The sequence below is a fragment of the Eptesicus fuscus genome, chromosome 16 (assembly GCF_027574615.1).
Source record: "Eptesicus fuscus isolate TK198812 chromosome 16, DD_ASM_mEF_20220401, whole genome shotgun sequence".
Classification (NCBI taxonomy): Eukaryota; Metazoa; Chordata; class Mammalia; order Chiroptera; family Vespertilionidae; genus Eptesicus; species Eptesicus fuscus.
The window spans coordinates 43,018,030-43,037,776 of NC_072488.1; the positions used below are offsets into that span (position 1 = coordinate 43,018,030).

At 38.0% G+C, this 19,747-nt stretch overlaps 1 protein-coding gene across 1 annotated transcript in view; it reads left to right on the forward strand.

Annotated features, from left to right (window-relative positions):
* ZNF638 (zinc finger protein 638) overlaps positions 1–19,747 on the forward strand; it is an 86,098-nt gene that overhangs the window by 26,098 nt on the left and 40,253 nt on the right. Inside the window, exons 5-10 of the mRNA XM_008147479.3 lie at positions 1,196–1,488; positions 5,113–5,378; positions 7,616–7,762; positions 10,212–10,334; positions 16,737–16,786; positions 17,000–17,052. Of these exons, the coding sequence (XP_008145701.2) occupies positions 1,196–1,488; positions 5,113–5,378; positions 7,616–7,762; positions 10,212–10,334; positions 16,737–16,786; positions 17,000–17,052 (932 nt within the window). The remainder of the gene's footprint in view (positions 1–1,195; positions 1,489–5,112; positions 5,379–7,615; positions 7,763–10,211; positions 10,335–16,736; positions 16,787–16,999; positions 17,053–19,747) is intronic.

Sequence of the window (19,747 nt, forward strand, 5' to 3'; positions counted from 1 at the left end):
CGCTGTTTATCCCCTCTATGGCCTCTTACATCTCCACCCTTCTCCCACATCCCCACCCCCACAATCACCATGGAAGGTAATTATGTTTTTAGCAATAATATTATTGAAACAATTTTCTTTTTAGAAGTAAGCAAGTACTTTTTTTAAAAGGTATTGTTTTGAACTAAGTCCAGTTTTAATTACCCCAGCTTAAATGTTATAGTTCTCCTCTTCTACTTTTTAGTCTTTTTAAAAAATACTTCATGCTTTTATTATTACTTTATACTTGTGGAATCTTAGATTATAAATTGCCTTGAAGGATGGGAATGGTTTTATTAAGCTTTGTATTCCCTTGGGGGGGAGGGGTCCTTATTCATTGTGCATATATACAAATACAGCAGTCAAAGAAGTATTTGTAAATGGCATAATCTTTTAGGAAAAAAAGTTGAAAAGCATTTCTTGATATAAATCATTTCCTAAAATTTTTTGTCCTAAATTTTTTATATAACTTAATACTTTTAAAACATATCTATACTAATAAAAGGGTAATATGCTAATTAGACTGGGAGACCTTCCAGATGTCCTTCCAGACAAAACCATGGTGGCGGGGCTGAGGCAGAGGCGATTAGGGGCAATCAGGCCAGAGGGGAGGGCAATTGGGGGCGATCAGGCCAGCAGGGTGGGGGGGCAGTTGAGGGCGATCAGGTTGGCAGTGGGGGCAGTTGGGGGCAAGCAGGCCAGCAGGCAGAGTGGTTAGGGGTGATCAGGCAGGTGAGCAGTTAGGAGCCAGCGGTCCCAGATTGCGAGAAGGAATGTCCGACTGCTGGACATCCCCCAAAGGGTCCCAGATTGGAGAGGCTGCAATTGGAGAGGGTGCAGGCCGGGCTGAGGGTCACCCCCACTCCCACCCCGTGCACGAATTTTGTGCACTGGGCCACTAGTTTGTATATAGTAGTGATACAGGAAAAGCCCAAGAAATTGATGATGATAATATTCTGTAAATTAGCAAAACAGAGGGATCCAAGCAATTAGAGGGCTGGGCATCTGTTCTGATTATTTCTTATTTGTCTCAAGGCTAAATCAGATCATAACAAACAAGTTTTTGTTTTTAATAAAGACATAGTATCAGAATTGGGTATTATTAGTAGTCTGATTGTAAGAATATACTTCTGTCATTTAAATAGCTGAATTTGTGTGTCTCTTTTCGCATTTGTAGAAATGAAGGCAATAGAAAAGAAAATGAAACTCCAAGAAGACGTTCTCATTCCCTCAGTCCTAGACATTCTAGGAGATCAAGCTCAAGTCACAGATTCCATCGATCTCGAAGCCCAACACGTTATATATATAGACCAAGAAGTCGAAGTCCAAGAATTTGCCATCGTTTCATTTCCAGATATAGATCCAGGTCCCGTTCACCATATCGAATGAGAAATCCATTTAGAGGTAGTCCAAAAAGCTATCGATCAGTTAGCCCTGAAAGGATATCAAGGAGATCAGTGAGATCATCAGGTACACTTATGATCATGAATAAGTCTACTTATTTTGACTATTTTTTTTAGGTTTTTTATTTGTTTGAATTTTTATATTTGTATATCTTTAATAAGTTTGAAATGGTGATTTATGTACTGTTAAGATTTAACCCTACCAGTCCTGAGGCCCTGAACCTAACTGTCCCCTATACCTGGGCTCCTGAGCATTAAAGAGAAAAAATCAACATGAAATAGAAAAATGTTAGTTATATGCAAACAAGTGGTTAGAATAAGATGGAACTTGGGAGACATTGTAGAAAATAGGTCTACCTTTCATCTAGCGCCAATATTCCACCTTTGTGTGCCAATCCACCCATCAGGATGAGCCTTGTTTCACACAGAGGTACTTCTTGCAAAGTGAGCACCAGATGTTGCTCTTCACCTTCTTGCATGGATTGTCTTTGTAAGACACTCCAGGATTTTGCTTGTTGTAGCTGGAGTGCTTTTCCATGCACACAACACAGATATGATTAGACGATGTCCCAGGGGGAATCTCTGGAAAATGATTGCCTGGGGTCATCCATTGAGGGCAGGGTTCCTTTTGTGGGTGGCAGTGGGCTGATGTCCTGTATCCACCAATAAGTTGCACGCAGTTTCTGAATATTATCTGGTGAAATAAGCTGGCTTTTTTGAAGCAGCTTGCTGCTTTGAAGCATACAAGGTATAAGAATTATAACTGGCACACACAAAAAATTTTATGAAAAGCCGCCGGGGCCAGCGGTAATGACGACGAGACCGGTGAAGGCGGGTCATCTGGTCATTTTTGTTACAGCCACCCATATATTTATTATAGTCCTTCACCAGCTGTGGCATCTGTATTTCTTGCACACTGCCATCTTTATTTCTTCTGTTTATTACTACATTTTGGGCTGGATCATGGTAGTTCGAAATAAATGTGATGGGCTTTCTATCCTGCCAAACTAAACATGTTACACTTTCTTGACATTGATAGCGACTGTCACCCCTAGCAAGTTTTTTTACACTTTTCAGCGACTTAGGAAACTGCTTCCTGTTTTGCTGCAGGGTTCCCACAATTCCTGTGTGTAATTCTGACAGTGCATATTTAGCAAGGGTTACAGAGTTGTAGAACCGGTCCATGACAAGCACATGAGATTTATTTTCCATTGCACATGAGGTCAGGAGACGAATGACTGTATTTCCTACTGCGCCCAAGTCTTTTATAGGCATTGGTGCAGCACCAGTGTAGATTTCTGCATTCAAAATGTAGCCAGTCTCACCTTCACAGAAAAGGAAAGACTTGATGCCCCACTTTGTGGGCTTATCCTTGATATACTGCTTGATGGCCAAGCGGTTTTTTGTCGGGATCATCCCCTCATCTAGGCTCAAATGTTGCTTTGGCAGATAGAAGTGGAGAAACTTGGGGAGCAGACTTTCCAAGAAAGGCCTAACTTTATATATTGTCTTATCGATATCTGTGTCTTCCTCATCAATTATGTGTAAAAAACTCCAAAGGGCCAAGAATCTGTCTCGAGTCATAACATTCGAAATCCAGGAGTAAACCCAACAAAGTCAGAGCCCTCATTTGTCCAATAACCCTGATAGCTGGGCTTTATACATAAGTATTCCATTTAGATCCTCTGTCCAAGAAAAGCCTTCAATTCTTCCACTGTGGCATCCTTGAAATTTTTGGCATTGTAGGAGTTGGGCTTTGCTATATGCAATTGGTGGGCCCGGAGGTTGGTTTTCTTTGTCAAATTTTGCCAGAAAGTATCATCCAAAAACAAGCATAAAAAGTCAATCGGTTCACTCTCCTCTGTGATAGATCCAGGAATGTTCACTGGGCCTTTTCCATCCTCATTGAAATTCAGATCTGTATTTGGTGATACAAAATTCCTTGTCCAACCTTCATCACCACCTAGATCTCCCCCATCAGCTGTTTGAGGGACACGCGCCCCTTCTCTTACTATCAATCTAGCTCTAGATCTATAAGGTTCAAGATTCTCCTCATCACTCGAGCTCTCACTGTCTATGTCACTTGAACTGGAAACGTATTCTTGATGAAATTCTGATTCCTCAGAGTCTGAATCAACCAAAGGATCGATCACCTGTTGGACTGTGATAAGCCTAGACCTACTTCGCTTTCCTGTTGAAGTGCTTGGTTCATCAGCCGCTCCTTTAATTGTGAATTTTCAGAATTTTTTCACGTCAAACCACACAAAGTCAATTCAAACACATGGGGGCAGACATTTGCAATGGCTAACCATGAGGTTTGACCACGATTGGTTAGTTATTTTTAGTTTGTGACGCATTTTTTTCACGTACTAGGCAAACTACCAAAAATTAGGTACAGCGGTATAGCGGCAGATTCGGAAATTACCGAAAAATCAGTACAGCTGTCTGGTAGGGTTAACAAATTTGACATCTGAGCTATTTGCCTTAGCTCTTTTTAAACTTTTTAAGAAATTAAGTATTTTATTTTATTAAATTTTAGAATTGCTATATGAAGTCTGACCCACATCTCAACCTAGTTTATTTTTCTTCCCTTTATTAACTATTAGAAGAAATGTGCAGGGGTGTATATATCCACCCAACATCGATTTTAAAAACCAAGGATATACAAACATCTTGCCTTAATAATTGATTATAGACTTACTAGAGGCCTGATGCACAAAAATTCGTGCAAGAGTAGGCCTTCCTTCCCTTGGCTGCCGGCACCGGCTTCTCTCTGGCACCTGGGACCCGGGCTGGCTTCCCTCAGGCCACCCGTAAGCACCCAGGACCTGGGCTGGCTTTCCTCAGGCCCCGGCTTCATCAGGAAGGGCATCCGGAACGACATCCTGTCTAATTAGCATATTACCCTTTTATTATTATAAATTTTCTGTGAGTTAATTTAAAAGCTTTTTGAAATTATTCATGTTTGAACTTGTGTTAATAATTATTGGTTTAGTGATCTTTACAGAAATAGTTCGTATATATAATATATATATATATATATATTTTTTTTTTTTTTTCCTAGAGGTCTTTTCAGAGATCTGCTAAGTATTCCCTTTCTCAACTAATTACATGTCTATGTGACATGTAGTTTCTTTATATATTTCAACCAGAATGTAACCAGCAGAATGCATGCAAAAGCAGATATGAGAATTTAGGTGTTTTCTCTTAAGCCCAACATTAAAGTGTTTGGGAAAATGTACAACAGTGCTACTCAAGTAATTTTTGTTTTGGCAGTTCTAGTTTTTCATAAAAATTTATTTATGTTAACACAGGAGTTTTATTATTAAATGAATAAGTGTTTTTAAAATATTTTAATTTCATTTATGGTAAATATTGATAAACTTAACACAAAAACTTTTTGTAGTCCTTATGTTTTAGAGTGTAGAGGGATACAGAAAACAAAAGTTTGAGGACAGCTGGTGTAGTAGAAGCTCACTGAATAAAGGAATTTCATGTAAAAGCCTTTTGAGTGAAGGATTAAAGACTAAGAATTTTTTGTGTATATATGCTCCCTGTTTGGCCTGACAGTGGCTCTATGTGATAAATATTTGGGCAGTTGAGAGATTAATCTTTTTTTTTTTTTAATGTGATGAAATGGTTCTACCTAAGTTCTTTTTAATTAAAGTAGTATTTATATCCTTTTCACTAGATAGAAAAAGAGCATTAGAAGATGTAGCACAACGATCAGGGCATGTGCCAGAATCCAATAAAGAGAAGCATTTTGAAGCAGTTGATAAAGGACAGTTACCAGCACAAAAGGCTAAAACTGGAAGTGGATCAAAGCCATCAGCTAAATCTGTAAGCTCTACAAAGAATGATTCAAATTCTACTCGTTACAAATCAAAGAATCTTGAAGATGCCACCTTATCAGAATGTAAACAGATGTCTGATAAAGCTGTTTCTGGCCAGCGTAAGGTCAGTAGTTCTTTAATTTGTTAGTGCAAGTGTGTGCATACATTTACTATTATGACAGAGAAAACAGAGTTGTCTGAATTTTTTTATTCTAATTTTCCAAAAGTTTGAAATCATGACTTGTTTTTTTTTTTTTTTTAAATATATTTTATTGATTTTTTACAGAGAGGAAGAGAGAGGGATAGAGAGTTAGAAACATCAATGAGAGAGAAACATCCATCAGCTGCCTCCTGCACACCCCCTACTGGGGATGTGCCTGCAACCAAGGTACATGCCTTTGACCGGAATCGAACCTGGGACCCTTGAGTCCGCAGGCCGACACTCTATCCACTGAGCCAAACTGGTTTCGGCTGAAATCATGACTTGTTAAAATCTATTGGTATGGATTATTTTATTGGTTTTTCTTATCCTACCTAATAAAAGAGTAATATGCAAATTGACCCTAACTCTGCTACACCCACAAGCCACGCCCACAAGCCAATCAGAGCGAGTATGCAAATAAACCCAACCAAGATGGCTACAGCCACAGAGAGCAGGAGGGAGGCTTGGGTTTCCAAGGTGATAGAAGAAGCCAAGCTTTCTGCCTTCCCTGGCCGGCCTAAGCCTCCACTCAAGGCTACAAAGTTTCAATTATAGAAGGTAAACAAACCCTAAACAGAAATGGCTGCCGGCCACGGAGCAAGCAGGAGGCTTGGCTCCACTCCAGGCTACAAAGTTTCAATTATAGAAGGTAAATTCCAGATACCAGGGCCTCCGCTTGGGTCGCCAGGGGGCGTGGCTGGCCTGCAAACCACCACAGGCCCCTCTCTCAGGCCGCCCCACACCCCAAGGGAACCCCCACCCTTATCCGGGACAACCTTCAGGGCAAACCAGCCGGCCCCCACCCGTGCACCAGGACCCTATCCTATCTAATAAAAGAGTAATAAGCAAATAGACCATCACTCCAACCCACAAGATGGCCAGCAGTGGCGGGCAGTTGGGAGGCACCAGGCCTGCAAGGGAGGGCAGTTGAGAGGGACCAGGCCTGCAAGGGAGGGCAGTTGGAGGCGATCAACCCTGCAGGGGAGGGCAGTTAGGAGTGACCAGGCCGGCAGAGGAGGGAAGTTGGGGGCAAACAGGCTGGCAGGGGGCGCAGTTAGACATCAATCAGGCTGGCATGGGTGTGGTTAGGGGGTGATCAGGCTGGCAGGCAGAAGCAGTTAGGGGCAATCAGGAAGGCAGGCAGGCGAGCATTTGGGAGCCAGCAGTCCTGGATTGTGAGGGATCCCAGATTGGAGAGGGTGCAGGCTGGGCCGAGGGACACCCCTCCACCCCCGTGCACGAATTTCGTGCACCGGGCCTCTAGTGAATATAATAAAAGTCCAATAATCCAAAATTTTACAGTTTACAAATCCTAGAGGCTTGGCATTTGATCTACTAAAGGAGAACATTCTGGTGGTTTGGTGTTTTTGGCTAGCCACATAAGTAGACCATGATGAATTTTGCTCTCTTATTAGGAAAGTGAATGTAATCAGCAGCAGGATTAATATTTTTGTTATCTTTGTTAGTAAGCTATAGAGTGAGTCTCCCTGGCCAGCATGGCTTGGTTGGTTGGAGCATTGTCCCGTACACCAAAAGGTGGAGGGTTCGATTCCTGGCCATGCACATACCTGGTTTGAAGTCGGGCTCTATTAAGATGTTAAGATATTAACCAGAGAACATATATGCATGAATGCATAACCCATGGACACAAACAATAGTGTGGTGAAGGTCTGGGGAGGGTTGCCGGAGTGAGGTTGAGAGAGTAAGGCCGGGGGAGGGGAGTGGAGACATTTGTAATACTTTCAACAATAAAGATAAATTTTTAAAAAAGATATTAAGACAATATTAAGATATTGTCAATTATTAGAACACAGTGAACAAAGCTGTAATTTCACTTCATTAGTGATGGACCATGCAGATTCATATAGAAAAATTTTAATAGTTTTGGACCATTTCATTGATCTTGCTTGTTATAAAATGCTTCTAAACAGAAAAGAGCATCTGTGATTGGTTACCTATAAACTCATCATCACTGTTGGGTTTGAGTGGAAATACCACCTTTTTTTAGCATTAAAAATTATTTTTACTTGTGCTAAAATATTTAGAAAAGACTTTAAAGAAGTAAGGTTAATGGTAGAAGAATTTATATTGGGAACTATTATTACTGTACTTTGTGCATAACTTGGCTTAATTTTAATTTTCTTTCATTCCCAAAATAGCCTCGGAAAGACCAACCTTTGTATTACGGTTCAGTTCTTCTTATATCTGAATTACCAGAGGATGGCTATACTGAAGAAGACATTAAAAAACTATTTCAACCATTTGGAAAAGTTAATGATGTCCTAATTGTTCCATATAGAAAAGAGGTGAGCCATTCAGTCTGTTCTGAAAATACATAAAAAGTTATTGCTTTAAAAAAATCATTGTTTGATCTTTTAGCTACTTTTACTATAACATTCTATCTAATAAAAGAGTAATATGTAAATTAACTATCACTCTGCTACACCCACAAGTCACGCCCACGAGCCAATCAGGAGTGTGTATGCAAATTAACCCAACCAAGATGGCTTCGGCCACAGAGCGAGCAGACTTGGGTTTCCCCGGCAATGGAGGAAGCCAAGCTTTCCACACACCCTGGCGGGCCCAGGCCTCCACTCAAGGCTACAAGTTTCAATTATAGAAGATAAATAAATCGCAACAAAAATGGTTGCGGCCATGGAGCAGGCAGGAGGCTTGGCTCTGCTCAAGGCTTCAAAGTTTCAATTACAGAAAATAAATAAATCCCAGATCCCAGATCCCTCCACTTGGATCGCCGGGGGGCGTGGCCTGCCTGTAAACCACCACAGGCCCCACGCCCCAAGGGAACCACGACCCTGATCTGGGACACCCTTCAGGGCAAACCAGCTGGCCCCCACCTGTGCACCAGGCCTCTATCCTATCTAAGAGTGATATGCAAATTGACCATCACTCCAACACACAAGATGGCTGCCCATATGTGGTCAAAGATCCTGCCCCCATGTGGACACAATATGGCCACCACAGGATGGCCAGCAGGGGAGGGCAGTTGGGGGCAATCAAGCCTGCAGGGGAGGGCAGTTGGGGTGACCAGGCTGGCAGAGGAGGGAAGTTGGGGGCAACCGGGCCTGCAGGGAAGGGCAGTTGGGGGGGACCCAGGCTTGCAGGGAAGAGCAGTTGGCAGGGAGGGGGATCAGGCCTGTAGGGGAGGGCAGTTGGGGGGGACCAGGCCTGCAGGGGAGGGCAGTTGGAGGTGACCAGGCCTGCAGGGGAGGGCAGTTAGGGGCCATCAGGCTGCCAGGGGAGCAGTTAGGCATCAATCAGGCTGTCAGGGGAGTGGTTAGGGGGTGATCAGGCTTGCAGGCAGAAGTGGTTAGGGGCAATGAGGAAGGCAAGCAGGCAAGCAGTTGGGAGTCAGCAGTCCTGGGTTGTGAGAGGGATGTCCGACTGCCCGTTTAGACCCGATCCCAGTAGGATCGGGTCTAAACGGGCAGTCGGCCATTCCTTGAGGGGTCCCATATTGGAGAGGATGCAGGCTGGGCTGAGGGACAAACACACCCACACCTACCCTCCCCCCCATGCACGAAATTTCGTGCACTGGGCCTCTAGTAACATACATAAATTGTTAATTGAAAGTTATGTAAATATCTGTCTTCAAATTAAGGTCCCAGAACACTGTTTAATATTCTTTAGGACAGGTTGGCACACACGATCTATAAAGGGCTAGACATTAACATTTTAAATTTGCATACCATAGGATTACAACTACTCAGCTCTGCCATTGTAGTACAGAAACAGTCATAGGTAATATATAAATGAATGAGCATGGCTGTATTAAGGAAAAAATTAAAAAACAGGTGGCAAGCCCAGGCTAGGTAGCTCAGTTAGTTGGAGCATTGCCCCCTACATTAAAAAATAAGGTTGTGGGTTCAGTTTCCAGTCAAGGCACATACCTAAGTTATAGATTTGATCCCCAGTTGGGGCACAAATGGGAAGTAACCAATCAATGTTTCTCTCATATCAGTTTTTCTCTTTGTCTCTGTCTCTCCCTCCTTCTCTCTTTCTCAAATCAATAAACATATCCTTGGGTGAGGATTTAAAAACAAAACAAAAAATAGTTGGCAGGCCTTGGTTTGCCAATCATTGCTTTAGCATACCAGTAAGCTTATACTAAAACAAATGACTTTGTTTGTACAGTAAATATTTTTTTTATATGTGGGTTGTATTCCTGTAACTTACATAATAAAGTTCATCAAACTAACTAGGTGCCTCAGTTGATTCAAGCATTATCCCGTATACCAAAAGGTGGTGGGTTCAATTCCCCATCAGGGAACATACCTTGATTGTGGGTTCGATGCCTGGTTGGCGCTTGTGTGGAGAGCAATCAATCCATGTTTCTCTCTCCCTTTTCTTTCTCTAAACATACCCTCAGGTGAGGATTTTTAAAAAGTCAGACTTAAAGCAGCTAGAGCAGATCCTGCCTTATGATTGATTTTTAATTGATCCCTGTCTTCCCATTTCTCATTGTTCTATGAGCCTAAAATGGAAGGCTGTTTCCCTTTAATTGTTTTTGTAATGGTATAAGGTTAAAGGTCCATTTGTAATGGTCTAAGGTTAAAAGTCCATTTCATGTGTGAAAACATCCTAAATTAGATCAATCTACACTTGAGCAAAAAAAAAAAAAAGAGGTAAAATCAAGACTTGAGGTAATTTCATAGTTTTATGTTACACAAAATAGTATTAAGTCATGCAGAGAATTTTAAGTTTTATTCTTTTTACTAATGATATATTTTCTTTTAGGCTTACTTGAAAATGGAATTTAAGGAGGCAGTCACTGCAGTCATGAAGTATATTGAAACAACACCTCTTTTGGTAAATGGGAAAAATGTGAAAGTATCTGTTCCAGGAAGGAAAAAAGCACAGGTAAAATGGATTTAGACCCGTTTCATTATTGTTTAAGTTTCATTATTGTATTAGTTTTAAGGTTTTTTGTTTTTGCTTAAGTTTGACACATACAGAAAAATGCATAAAGCAGATGTTTACATAACATTGTACACATATAGATTCAAATACACTGAAATCAATAACTTTAATATGTGCATATATAATTATGCTTTGCTGAAAGAGTGGTGTATGTTATGAGAAATATGTCACTAGGTCACTTCATCGTTGTAACATCACAGTGCACTTACTAGTACACATCTAGACCAGGCGTCCTCAAACTACGGCCTGCGGGCCACATGCGGGTGTTTTTGCCATTTTGTTTTTTTACTTCAAAATAAGATATGTGCAGTGTGCATAGGAATTTGTTCTTAGTTTTTTTTTAAACTATAGTCCGGCCCTCCAACGGTCTGAGGGACAGTGAACTGGACCCCTGTTTAAAAAGTTTGAGGACCCCTGATCTAGACTATATGGGATAGCCTATTGCTCCTGCGCTACAAACCTGTACAGCATGTTACTGTACTGAATACTGCAGGCAATTGTAACACAATGGTAAATATTTGTGTGTCTAAACATATCTGTATATTAAAAAGGTACAGTAAAATTCAGTATAAGAGATAAAAAATGGTTCATCTGTTTAAGGCACTTACTTAAATGGAACTTACAGAACCGGAAGTTGCTCAGGATAAATCTGAGTGGTGAGTGAATGTGAAGGCTTAGGACATTACTGTACATTACTGTAGACTTTATAAATATTGTACACACAGACTACACTATAAAATATTTTTCTTCAATAATAAATTAACCTTACTGTAACATTTTTACAACCTTTATAATTTTAAACTTTTGGACTCTTGTAATAACACTTAGCTTCTTTAGAATACCTCCGGAAGGACCTGCCTGAGGCTCGTCTTGAGGAGGTGTCTCTTTTTTCAGGAATATGTCTATGATGGTTTGCTTGCTTCCTTTTTTCATCATAGATTTGCTTGTAATCAGATAATGTACCATGAAACCTTTCAGTGTAGGGTCCACGTTTTCAAACTTTTTAAGGAGCTTGTTGAAATCTGCAAAAGCTTTTGCTAATCCATTCACTGTGAATTTTCTTGGGGGTTCTTCTTATGGGACCATCATCATATATGTGGGTTGTTATGTGGTGCATGACTGTATAGCTCATACACAGTATTAAATGGTGAACAATAGACTAGGAGAAAATACTTAACAAAATTAGGAAATATTTGTGAAACCTCTGCCTTGGTCACAAACCATAATATTGAAAACATTTGGAAGCCCCTTGCATACTTCTTGCAAATCCTTACAACCCTTCTTTCTGCCCATAAGTAGCCCCTAACTTTATTTCTACCATAGTTGAATTAAATTAACAGGTTATTTTTTGTTGTTATTTCACTGTTATTTTTAACAAATTTTATCGAAAAGGCCACATGTTGGAAAAAACACTGTAGTAGTTTCCCTGACATAAATAAATACTACATATCTACAACTATAGTCTACATATTTTAATCCAAGAGTTGCCACTCATAAACAGTTTTTGGCGAATGATTAGCCACATTATGGGTAGTTGATTTGGTTGTCTGTCGCATGACTTTCTGCCACACTTTTAACACGTGCCTAATTTGTTTTTCCCTGTTTATTTGAAAAGCTAACTTCATGTCTGTAAATTACCTTGTATACATAGATATGTTTCAGACTGTTGTCATATCAGTCTATTTTTGTGCCAGTGCTGTGTGATTTCACTTGTTATAACTATAAAATTTATAATATTTGCCTATTTTTCTAGTAGAATCCTTTTTCTTTGTTCTTTATTTAAATTTATTTTGCTTAATTCTGAACATTCACTCCTGTATATTAATTTTAGAATCAGTTTAAATTCTCTGAAAAATTTTATTGGGAGGTTAGTCAATACTTATTGAAATTGTATTGATGTTTTTATAATACTGATTTCTGTTAAAAAAAATATGGCTTATCTCTTCTGAAAGTTTTCTGTTTTTTCCCCATAACATTCTTGTACTTTTTGGAGGGGATGTTAAATTTATTTCTTATATTTACTTGTATTTATTATGAGTATTTAAATTGCCATTAGAAAAAGGATTTTTTTAAAAGGGACTTCAATTTAACTTTTTTAATATTATTTTTTATTTTTTTATTTTTTTAGAGAGGAATGGAGAGGGATGATAGAAACATGTGCCCTGACTGGGAATTGAATAGCAATCCCTTGGTTCCTGGGTTAGTGCTCAACTTCTGAGCCACACCAGCTGGGTTAGAGAAAGGATTTTTATTTCTCATTTTCTATCAGAGTAGCCCTCATCCTAGTTTATACCTGCTACATGCCATCCATTTATTCCCATTGTCCTGATTCTAATAAGCAATTATATGGTAATCCTAGTCATTACCAACTTTGTCATTTAAAATTTCTTTTATTTTCGACCAGGTTTATTAAATAAGAGGTTTTTTACCCATAGCAGGAAATCTTCAGGTAGGTGGTCCCTATCCAGTATAGGAGCTCCCTATCTTTAGGAACCCAGCCTTTTTATTTATTAGCTCCACCATCTTCAGCATGTACTTTTTTTCAGTTGTAAGATGGTTGTACCTTCTAGCATAATTTCTATCTTCTAAGCAGAAGAAAGGAATAAAAATCAAGAGCAAAATGGGTTTTGATTTTATTTTATTTTTCTTCTGAGAACGATGAGCAACTTTTACGCATATTTGATTTACTGTGACACATAGTCACCTCTGGTTACAGAGGAGGTTAAGGAGAAGCAAGAATTAAATGCATAATTTAAGACCTTAAACTTTATCCTGTAGACAAACATTATTTGAGTAGAGGTATAATGAAATGGATTAGAAAGATTCATCTGGAAGAATGAATTAGTTGGGGCAATTGACTCTCAATGCAAAGAAAGCTTAGCAAATTGATTGAAGGGGAGAAGAGAAAAGATCACCCAAGTCCAGACAACTCATGTAGTCATCAATCTATTGTGATAATAGAACAGTTTTAGGTAGACCTTGAGAATAGGAAGGAGAAACAGATTATACCAGTGGTTCATGAGCAAGACCTAGCTGATCATTAAATCTGGAGAACTGGGAAGAAAGGTCAATTTTTTAATTCTGAAAAGTTCAATCTGGGAAAATAGATGAGTATGGCTACATTTAAGGTCTTAGAGTATTTCAAATAGAGTAAAATATTCTCTTGTACGATTTTTTGATGAGATTGGTAAGGAAGCAATGTAAGTCCAAGACCCCAACCTTATTTACTAGTACTATTCTGGTTTTCATAAAAATGCATAGTGGAAAGTATAAGCTTTGGAAACTAGAAAACGTGCCACCTACCTTTCAGAAACTTTGATGTTCTTCAGCTAAATATGATTTGTGATGGTGTTCAGTTAAAGGAGCCTTAGAAGGCTAACTCAAGATTCCTTGCTGTGATAGAGCATCAGATGACTTAGGGATTGACTGGAGGGAGACCGGCAACAGAACTCTGGTTATGGCTTCTTCAGGTTGGAAGTATATGGGGACAACCTTTTTAGCCTGTTAAACCATAGGAGACAACATCAAGTTTTCCTGCCAGAGCAAGTCCAGAAGAAGCTGGAATTTCAAACTAGGAAAAAGAAGAGTAGTGCTATAGCTTTCTTAGTCAGATAATAATTTTGATATGAATAGTCAAAACCAAGAAAAACTTTTCTGCCTGCATTTGATGTTTCTTGTTGGGACTGCGTTTGACTCTGGCAGTGATTCACAAAACATGCTCTCCATTTTGTTGCTTCTTGGAATCAATAAAGAAATGTTACAGAAAATGTAAAAAATTTCCTACATCCCTGTATTTTTATTTTTTCAAAATGTATTTTTATTGATTTCAGAGAGGGAGCGAGAGAAACATCAATGAGGAGAAAGAATCATTGGTCGGCTGCTTACTGGGGATCGAGTCTGCAACCTGGGCATGTCCCCTTGACTGGAATAGAACCCAGGACCCTCAGTCCCCAGGCCAATGCTCTGTCCACTAAGCCAAACCGACTAGGGCCTACATCCCTGTATTTAAACCTGAAGGATTAAAGTATGGGTCTACACAGTCTGACAGAAACTGAGTTACCTTGTTCTTTAATTACAAGCCAGCCTAAACATCAGTCTTTCACAGTGATTCTTATCCTTTTTTTTTTTTTTTTTAGTTACTCTCTCCAGTACCACTATCAATAATATGATGAAAGCAAGCATTCTATTTTTCCCAGAGAAATGGACACATGGCCATACTTACAAAATTTTCCTTAAAGAAGCAAGAACCCTTGATCTAGGAAAAAGTATGATCAGATTTCCCCACAAACAACAAACCTTTGCAGCTGTCAAATAGTGCTGCAGCTCAACCCTCTGCAAAAACAAACAACTAAATTCAAGACTTAAAATTTTAATTTAATGTTTTTAGCAACATTCATGGGAACATTACATGCAAAACCTAGAACAGTTAACTAAGGTTCAAGATTTCATGGAAATGAAAAACAATGCTGGGGAACATTATGGGAAATCTAGTGAGTAACAGGACATAAAACCAAAAAGATACAATCAATTCAGATGAGCGTTCAATTTCATTTGAATCAAAAACTATTTTTAAACATCTGTTAAGTGTCAGACATTGTGGTATCTGTAGATGCTGCAGTGGTGAACGAAACAGATGTGCTTTCAGCCTTCTTGGAGGTTAGTCTATTTAGAAGGTTAAAACTCCTAACATGATAAAGAGGAAAGACATGGTGAATAGGAGATCCAAACTGCATTTAACTGGAATTATGGAAAGGGGACACCACTTAAATACTGGTGAAGATTTTAAATTTCATACTTATGGAAGATATCCTATATTGGTTCAGCCAGAAATGGTATAACTATAAAAAGGAAGAGTCTAGCCTTAGGTAGCAGAGCACCACATTCTCAAGGTTGAATCGGAAGAAGTTGATTCATTGTAGTTCAATACATCTATATCAAGTCAAATACTAAGTTGTGAGCTAGGACAGTATTTTCAGACTCATAAAGTATTGCATGGGCTCATAAAGTATTTCATCTTTACATCTTTCCTAAAATAATGTTATAAAAATGCAGAACATTAAGAAATAGAGAAACTATGATATAAAATGATTGGTAATGAGCATTGAAACCATTTAAACAAAATCTAAGTAAGCATGTATTTATAAAATAACAATTGCAAAAATGTTACTTAAAATTACAGAAAAAATATATCATAAAAAATTGGTATGTAGCTAAAGGGTAGGGACTGAAATTTTAAATTTATACAGAAGAAGTCTATAGTTTCAGATGTCTTTAAAAATGGAAACTAACCACTAGTAGAATAAAATAATTGAAGGATGAATATCATCTAACTCATTGGGTTGAGGGAGGTGATTGACATAAAATCCCATATAGTGCAAAAGAAATGAAGTTCAGATCAATTTAACATATATATATACTGCATGTTCACTAATTGCCAAGCACGATTTTAGGCATTGGGGAGAGTAATTAATATAAGAATCTGTTGTCACCGATTAACTTCAAGGGGTAGGGAGAGAAAGACTACAAGGAAACTAAGAATGTATACATATTATGTCTGTTAGCAACAAACGCTGTGGAGAAAACAGAAAAGGAGAATAGAAGTGTTCTTGTTGGGGAATGAGGCACTGTGCAACTTTCAATAAGGTAGCTATGAAGAGCAAACACCTGAAGGAGGAGGTGAGGGAGCAAGCCAGTCTCTGGGTTGAGAGCATACCAGATAGAAAGAACAGCAACTTCAAATGGCTTTTGAGATCCGCACATATGCGGCTTGCTTAAGGAGGATAAAGGATGCTTGGGGTTGGAAATAGAGAAGTATATGAAGAGGTATGTGGTGATTTGGGGCTTGGGGGTGTGTGGAACATGTGGAGTAAACTTATAGGCCGTTGTAAGTATTGGCTTTTTTTCTGAGTGTGATGAAAGGTCTTGAGTCTAGGAATGGCAAGCTATATACTGAGAATAGATTGGGGGGGGGGGGTAAAAAGGCAAGGACAGAAGCAGAGAGACTGTTATAAGGTTATTGTAGTCAAAGCAAAAGATGGTGGTAGATTGGATCAGCATGATAGTTATACATCTGAATATCATAGTGCTATTTGAAATGTTTTAAAAGATAGTGATAAGAAGATGTAGATGGTAAAAGGTAGGATGTAAAATTATGTCATATGTGATTACAGGTTGAAGAGAATATTTTTATTCTATCTAATTAGAGAAAGGTAATATGCATTTACACTTTAGGGTAGGAAGATTTTTTTAATGTTTTTTAAAATTTTCTTACGCTTTCTGTATTGTCTAAAGTTTTTTGAACAGAAAAATTAAATTTTTCTTAAAAATATTTTTCCTTCATAGAACAAAGAGGTGAAGAAAAAGATAGATTCAAAGAAAACATCTGCTTTAAAGTAAGTGATTTCTGTAATTTCATGTGAGAATAAATGTACATATGAATTGAAAATTTTCAATTTTACAACTGCATTTTTAATGTTTTACTACTTTGGCTCTAGTTTAAATGGGACAGTGTTCAAATTGAATTATTTTAAACTTTTTTAGATTTAAATTACATCTTTAGAAGTTTTAGAACTTAGAATTTGCTAAATTTTTCTTTTTTTAAATAGAAAAGATACAGATGCTTCCAAAGCTGCTGAAATTGTGACGTCAGCTTCTGCTAGTAAGTTGTTATTTTTAATATTCCTTCTCCAAATATGTGTATTTTGTCATTTTACTAGAAACTTCTTGCAAGATGATGATAGGAAAACATTATTTATTGTGCTTTAGTAGTAGGGACCCAAATTGGCTCCTATATTAGGCTATTTACTATGTAGTTAAGGGACCTCTTCTGAAGTACCTATCACAGTTCTGTAGTGAATAGCTATTTACTTAGTTTTGCAATGCCTCTCTTTATCCCCTCCCAATAAACCCACAAGACAAAACAAAGTATGTTAAGATTTCTTGTCTGTTCCACTTTGTTTTTGAAAGTAACACAAAAGAGACAAAATGGAAATAAATATTGTATTCACATGGTAAAAGTTGTTTCTTTACACAGGAGAGCACTTCAGGCCTTTTTTATGAATCTAGCTAAATAAATTGTTCATACAATTTTAATAAACTAGATTACATTTTTTTCTTATTCCATTTAGGATTGAAAAGGTGGAGACAAAGAAGTTATTGCTAAAATATATACTCGAGTCTAGGGAGAATAAACACCTTGGTAGTGAAGGATAAGACACAAAAGCTAAAATGAAGTAGACATAAAATATATTCAGAATATTAAATTGCTCTCTTTTGAAAAGGCAGGTGTATAGAGTGTTCTGGATTTCTATTCAGAATAGATTAATTAGTTTTCTGAAAACTGATATTCAGGTGACTAGAAAATTGGGTTTTATAGAATATCTCATTTGTCCATCATGTTTAGTTGGATAATATACTGAAGTAATTGGAAGTTAGTGAAGGTGACTCTGGATGGTTTCTGGAGGGCAGTAAATTTTGACTAAAGTTTTAAATGTGAATGTGAAAACAGATAACATACAGAGGCAGAAGATACTTCAGTTAGGGAGATGACATAACAAAGGTAACAGAATTGAGGAATCACTTTATAGAATACCTTGAAGATACATGTTGGAAGTTTTTAAATTTGATCCATTAATATTATAATCTTCCATTTCTATAACATTCTTGAAATGATAAAGTTAATAGAGATAGAGAACAACAGATGAGTGGTTGTCAAAGGTTTGAGGGGAGGAAAGGAGGTGGCTGTTGCTAAAATGAGTATTAGAAAAGATCCTTGTGATGAAACTGTTCTGTATCTACACCCTATGATAAAATTTCATAAAACTAAATACACATTAATTAGTGCATGTAAAACTGGGGAAATTTGAATAATGGTAGATTGTATCGATATCAATTTCTTGTTTGTGATATTATACTATAGTTATACAAAATATTACCATTAGGTGAAACTGGGTGAAGGTCATATGGGATCTCTTGAAATTCAATGTAGAATAACTTTACTTATGAATATATTGATAACACTTTTAAGTAAAATATTAGCACATAGTGTCTGGGAGCACATTAAAGAAATACTATATTGTGTCCAAGAGGGGCTCATATCAGAAGTATAAAGATGATTCAAAATTGGGCAATCTGTTAATTCATTTTACCATATTAGAGAAAGATAAATGCTGCAAAAAAAAATTTAGTAAAGTTTAACATTCATTCATTCCTAGCATTGAAAAAAGTTCTTAAAGTAGATAACTACCTTCTTAATATGATAGTGTATGTGTGTATTCATACTTTTATTCATATACATAGAAACATATACACACATATCAAGTCAGAAGCCAGCATATGCTTAATAATGAAACAGTAGAGTGTTTCCATTAAAATTGGCAATGAAACAAGGAATACTCATTTCTATGAATTACATAAATATTATTCTAAAATATAATAGCCACCAACCAGTGCATTGTAAGTTAAGAGGCATAAAAATTGGAACATAGGATACAATATTATTTGCAAATGTGTATGTACTAGAGGCCCAGTGCATGAATTCGTGCACAGGTGGGGTCCAGCCGGCCCGCCCCAATCGGAGCCAATTGGGCCAGCCAGGGAAAGGGGATGCAGGAGGTTGGCCGGCCAGCCCTGCCCTCAATCGGGGTGGGGGCACCAACTAAGGGCGGGGGCGGCCAGGGGGAGGGGACGCAGGAGGTTGGCCAGCTGGCCCCACCCCCTGGCCGAACTCCTGGTTTGAGGGGACAATTTGCATATTAGGCTTTTATTATATAGGAAGGGTGGTGGAAAACTCAAGTTTATATGGAAAGTCCAAGAGAATATTGAAATGCTATTAATATAATTAGCCATCTTAATTCTCTAAATTAATAAAGGCTTTAATTGATTTATTATATAAGAATAACAATTTACATGTAATTTAATAAAATATTCCATTTACAATAATAAAAAAGGTAAAAGCTATGAAAAGAAAACTTTAAAATACTACTAAGAGGCATAAAATGAGAAATTAAATGAGAAAATGCCTCATTTTTGGATAAAAAGCCTCACCGTTAGAATCTTCCCTTTTTTTCATGTATTGAAACATAAATATTATGAACCTAGTAAAATACCAATAAGATTTTTTTTAAAAAACATGTAAGCTTATTATAAGTTGGTATTTTTTATACATAAAACATTAGAATAGTCAGGAAAGTTCTGCAAAGGATGAGTAGGATGGACTAGCACTAACAGATGTTATAATATACTAGAAGTCCAGTGCACGAAATTCATGCACGGGGGGTGGGGAAGGGAAGATGTGTGTGTCCCTTAGCCCAGCCTACACCCTCTCCAATCTGGGACCCCTCGAGGGATGTCCG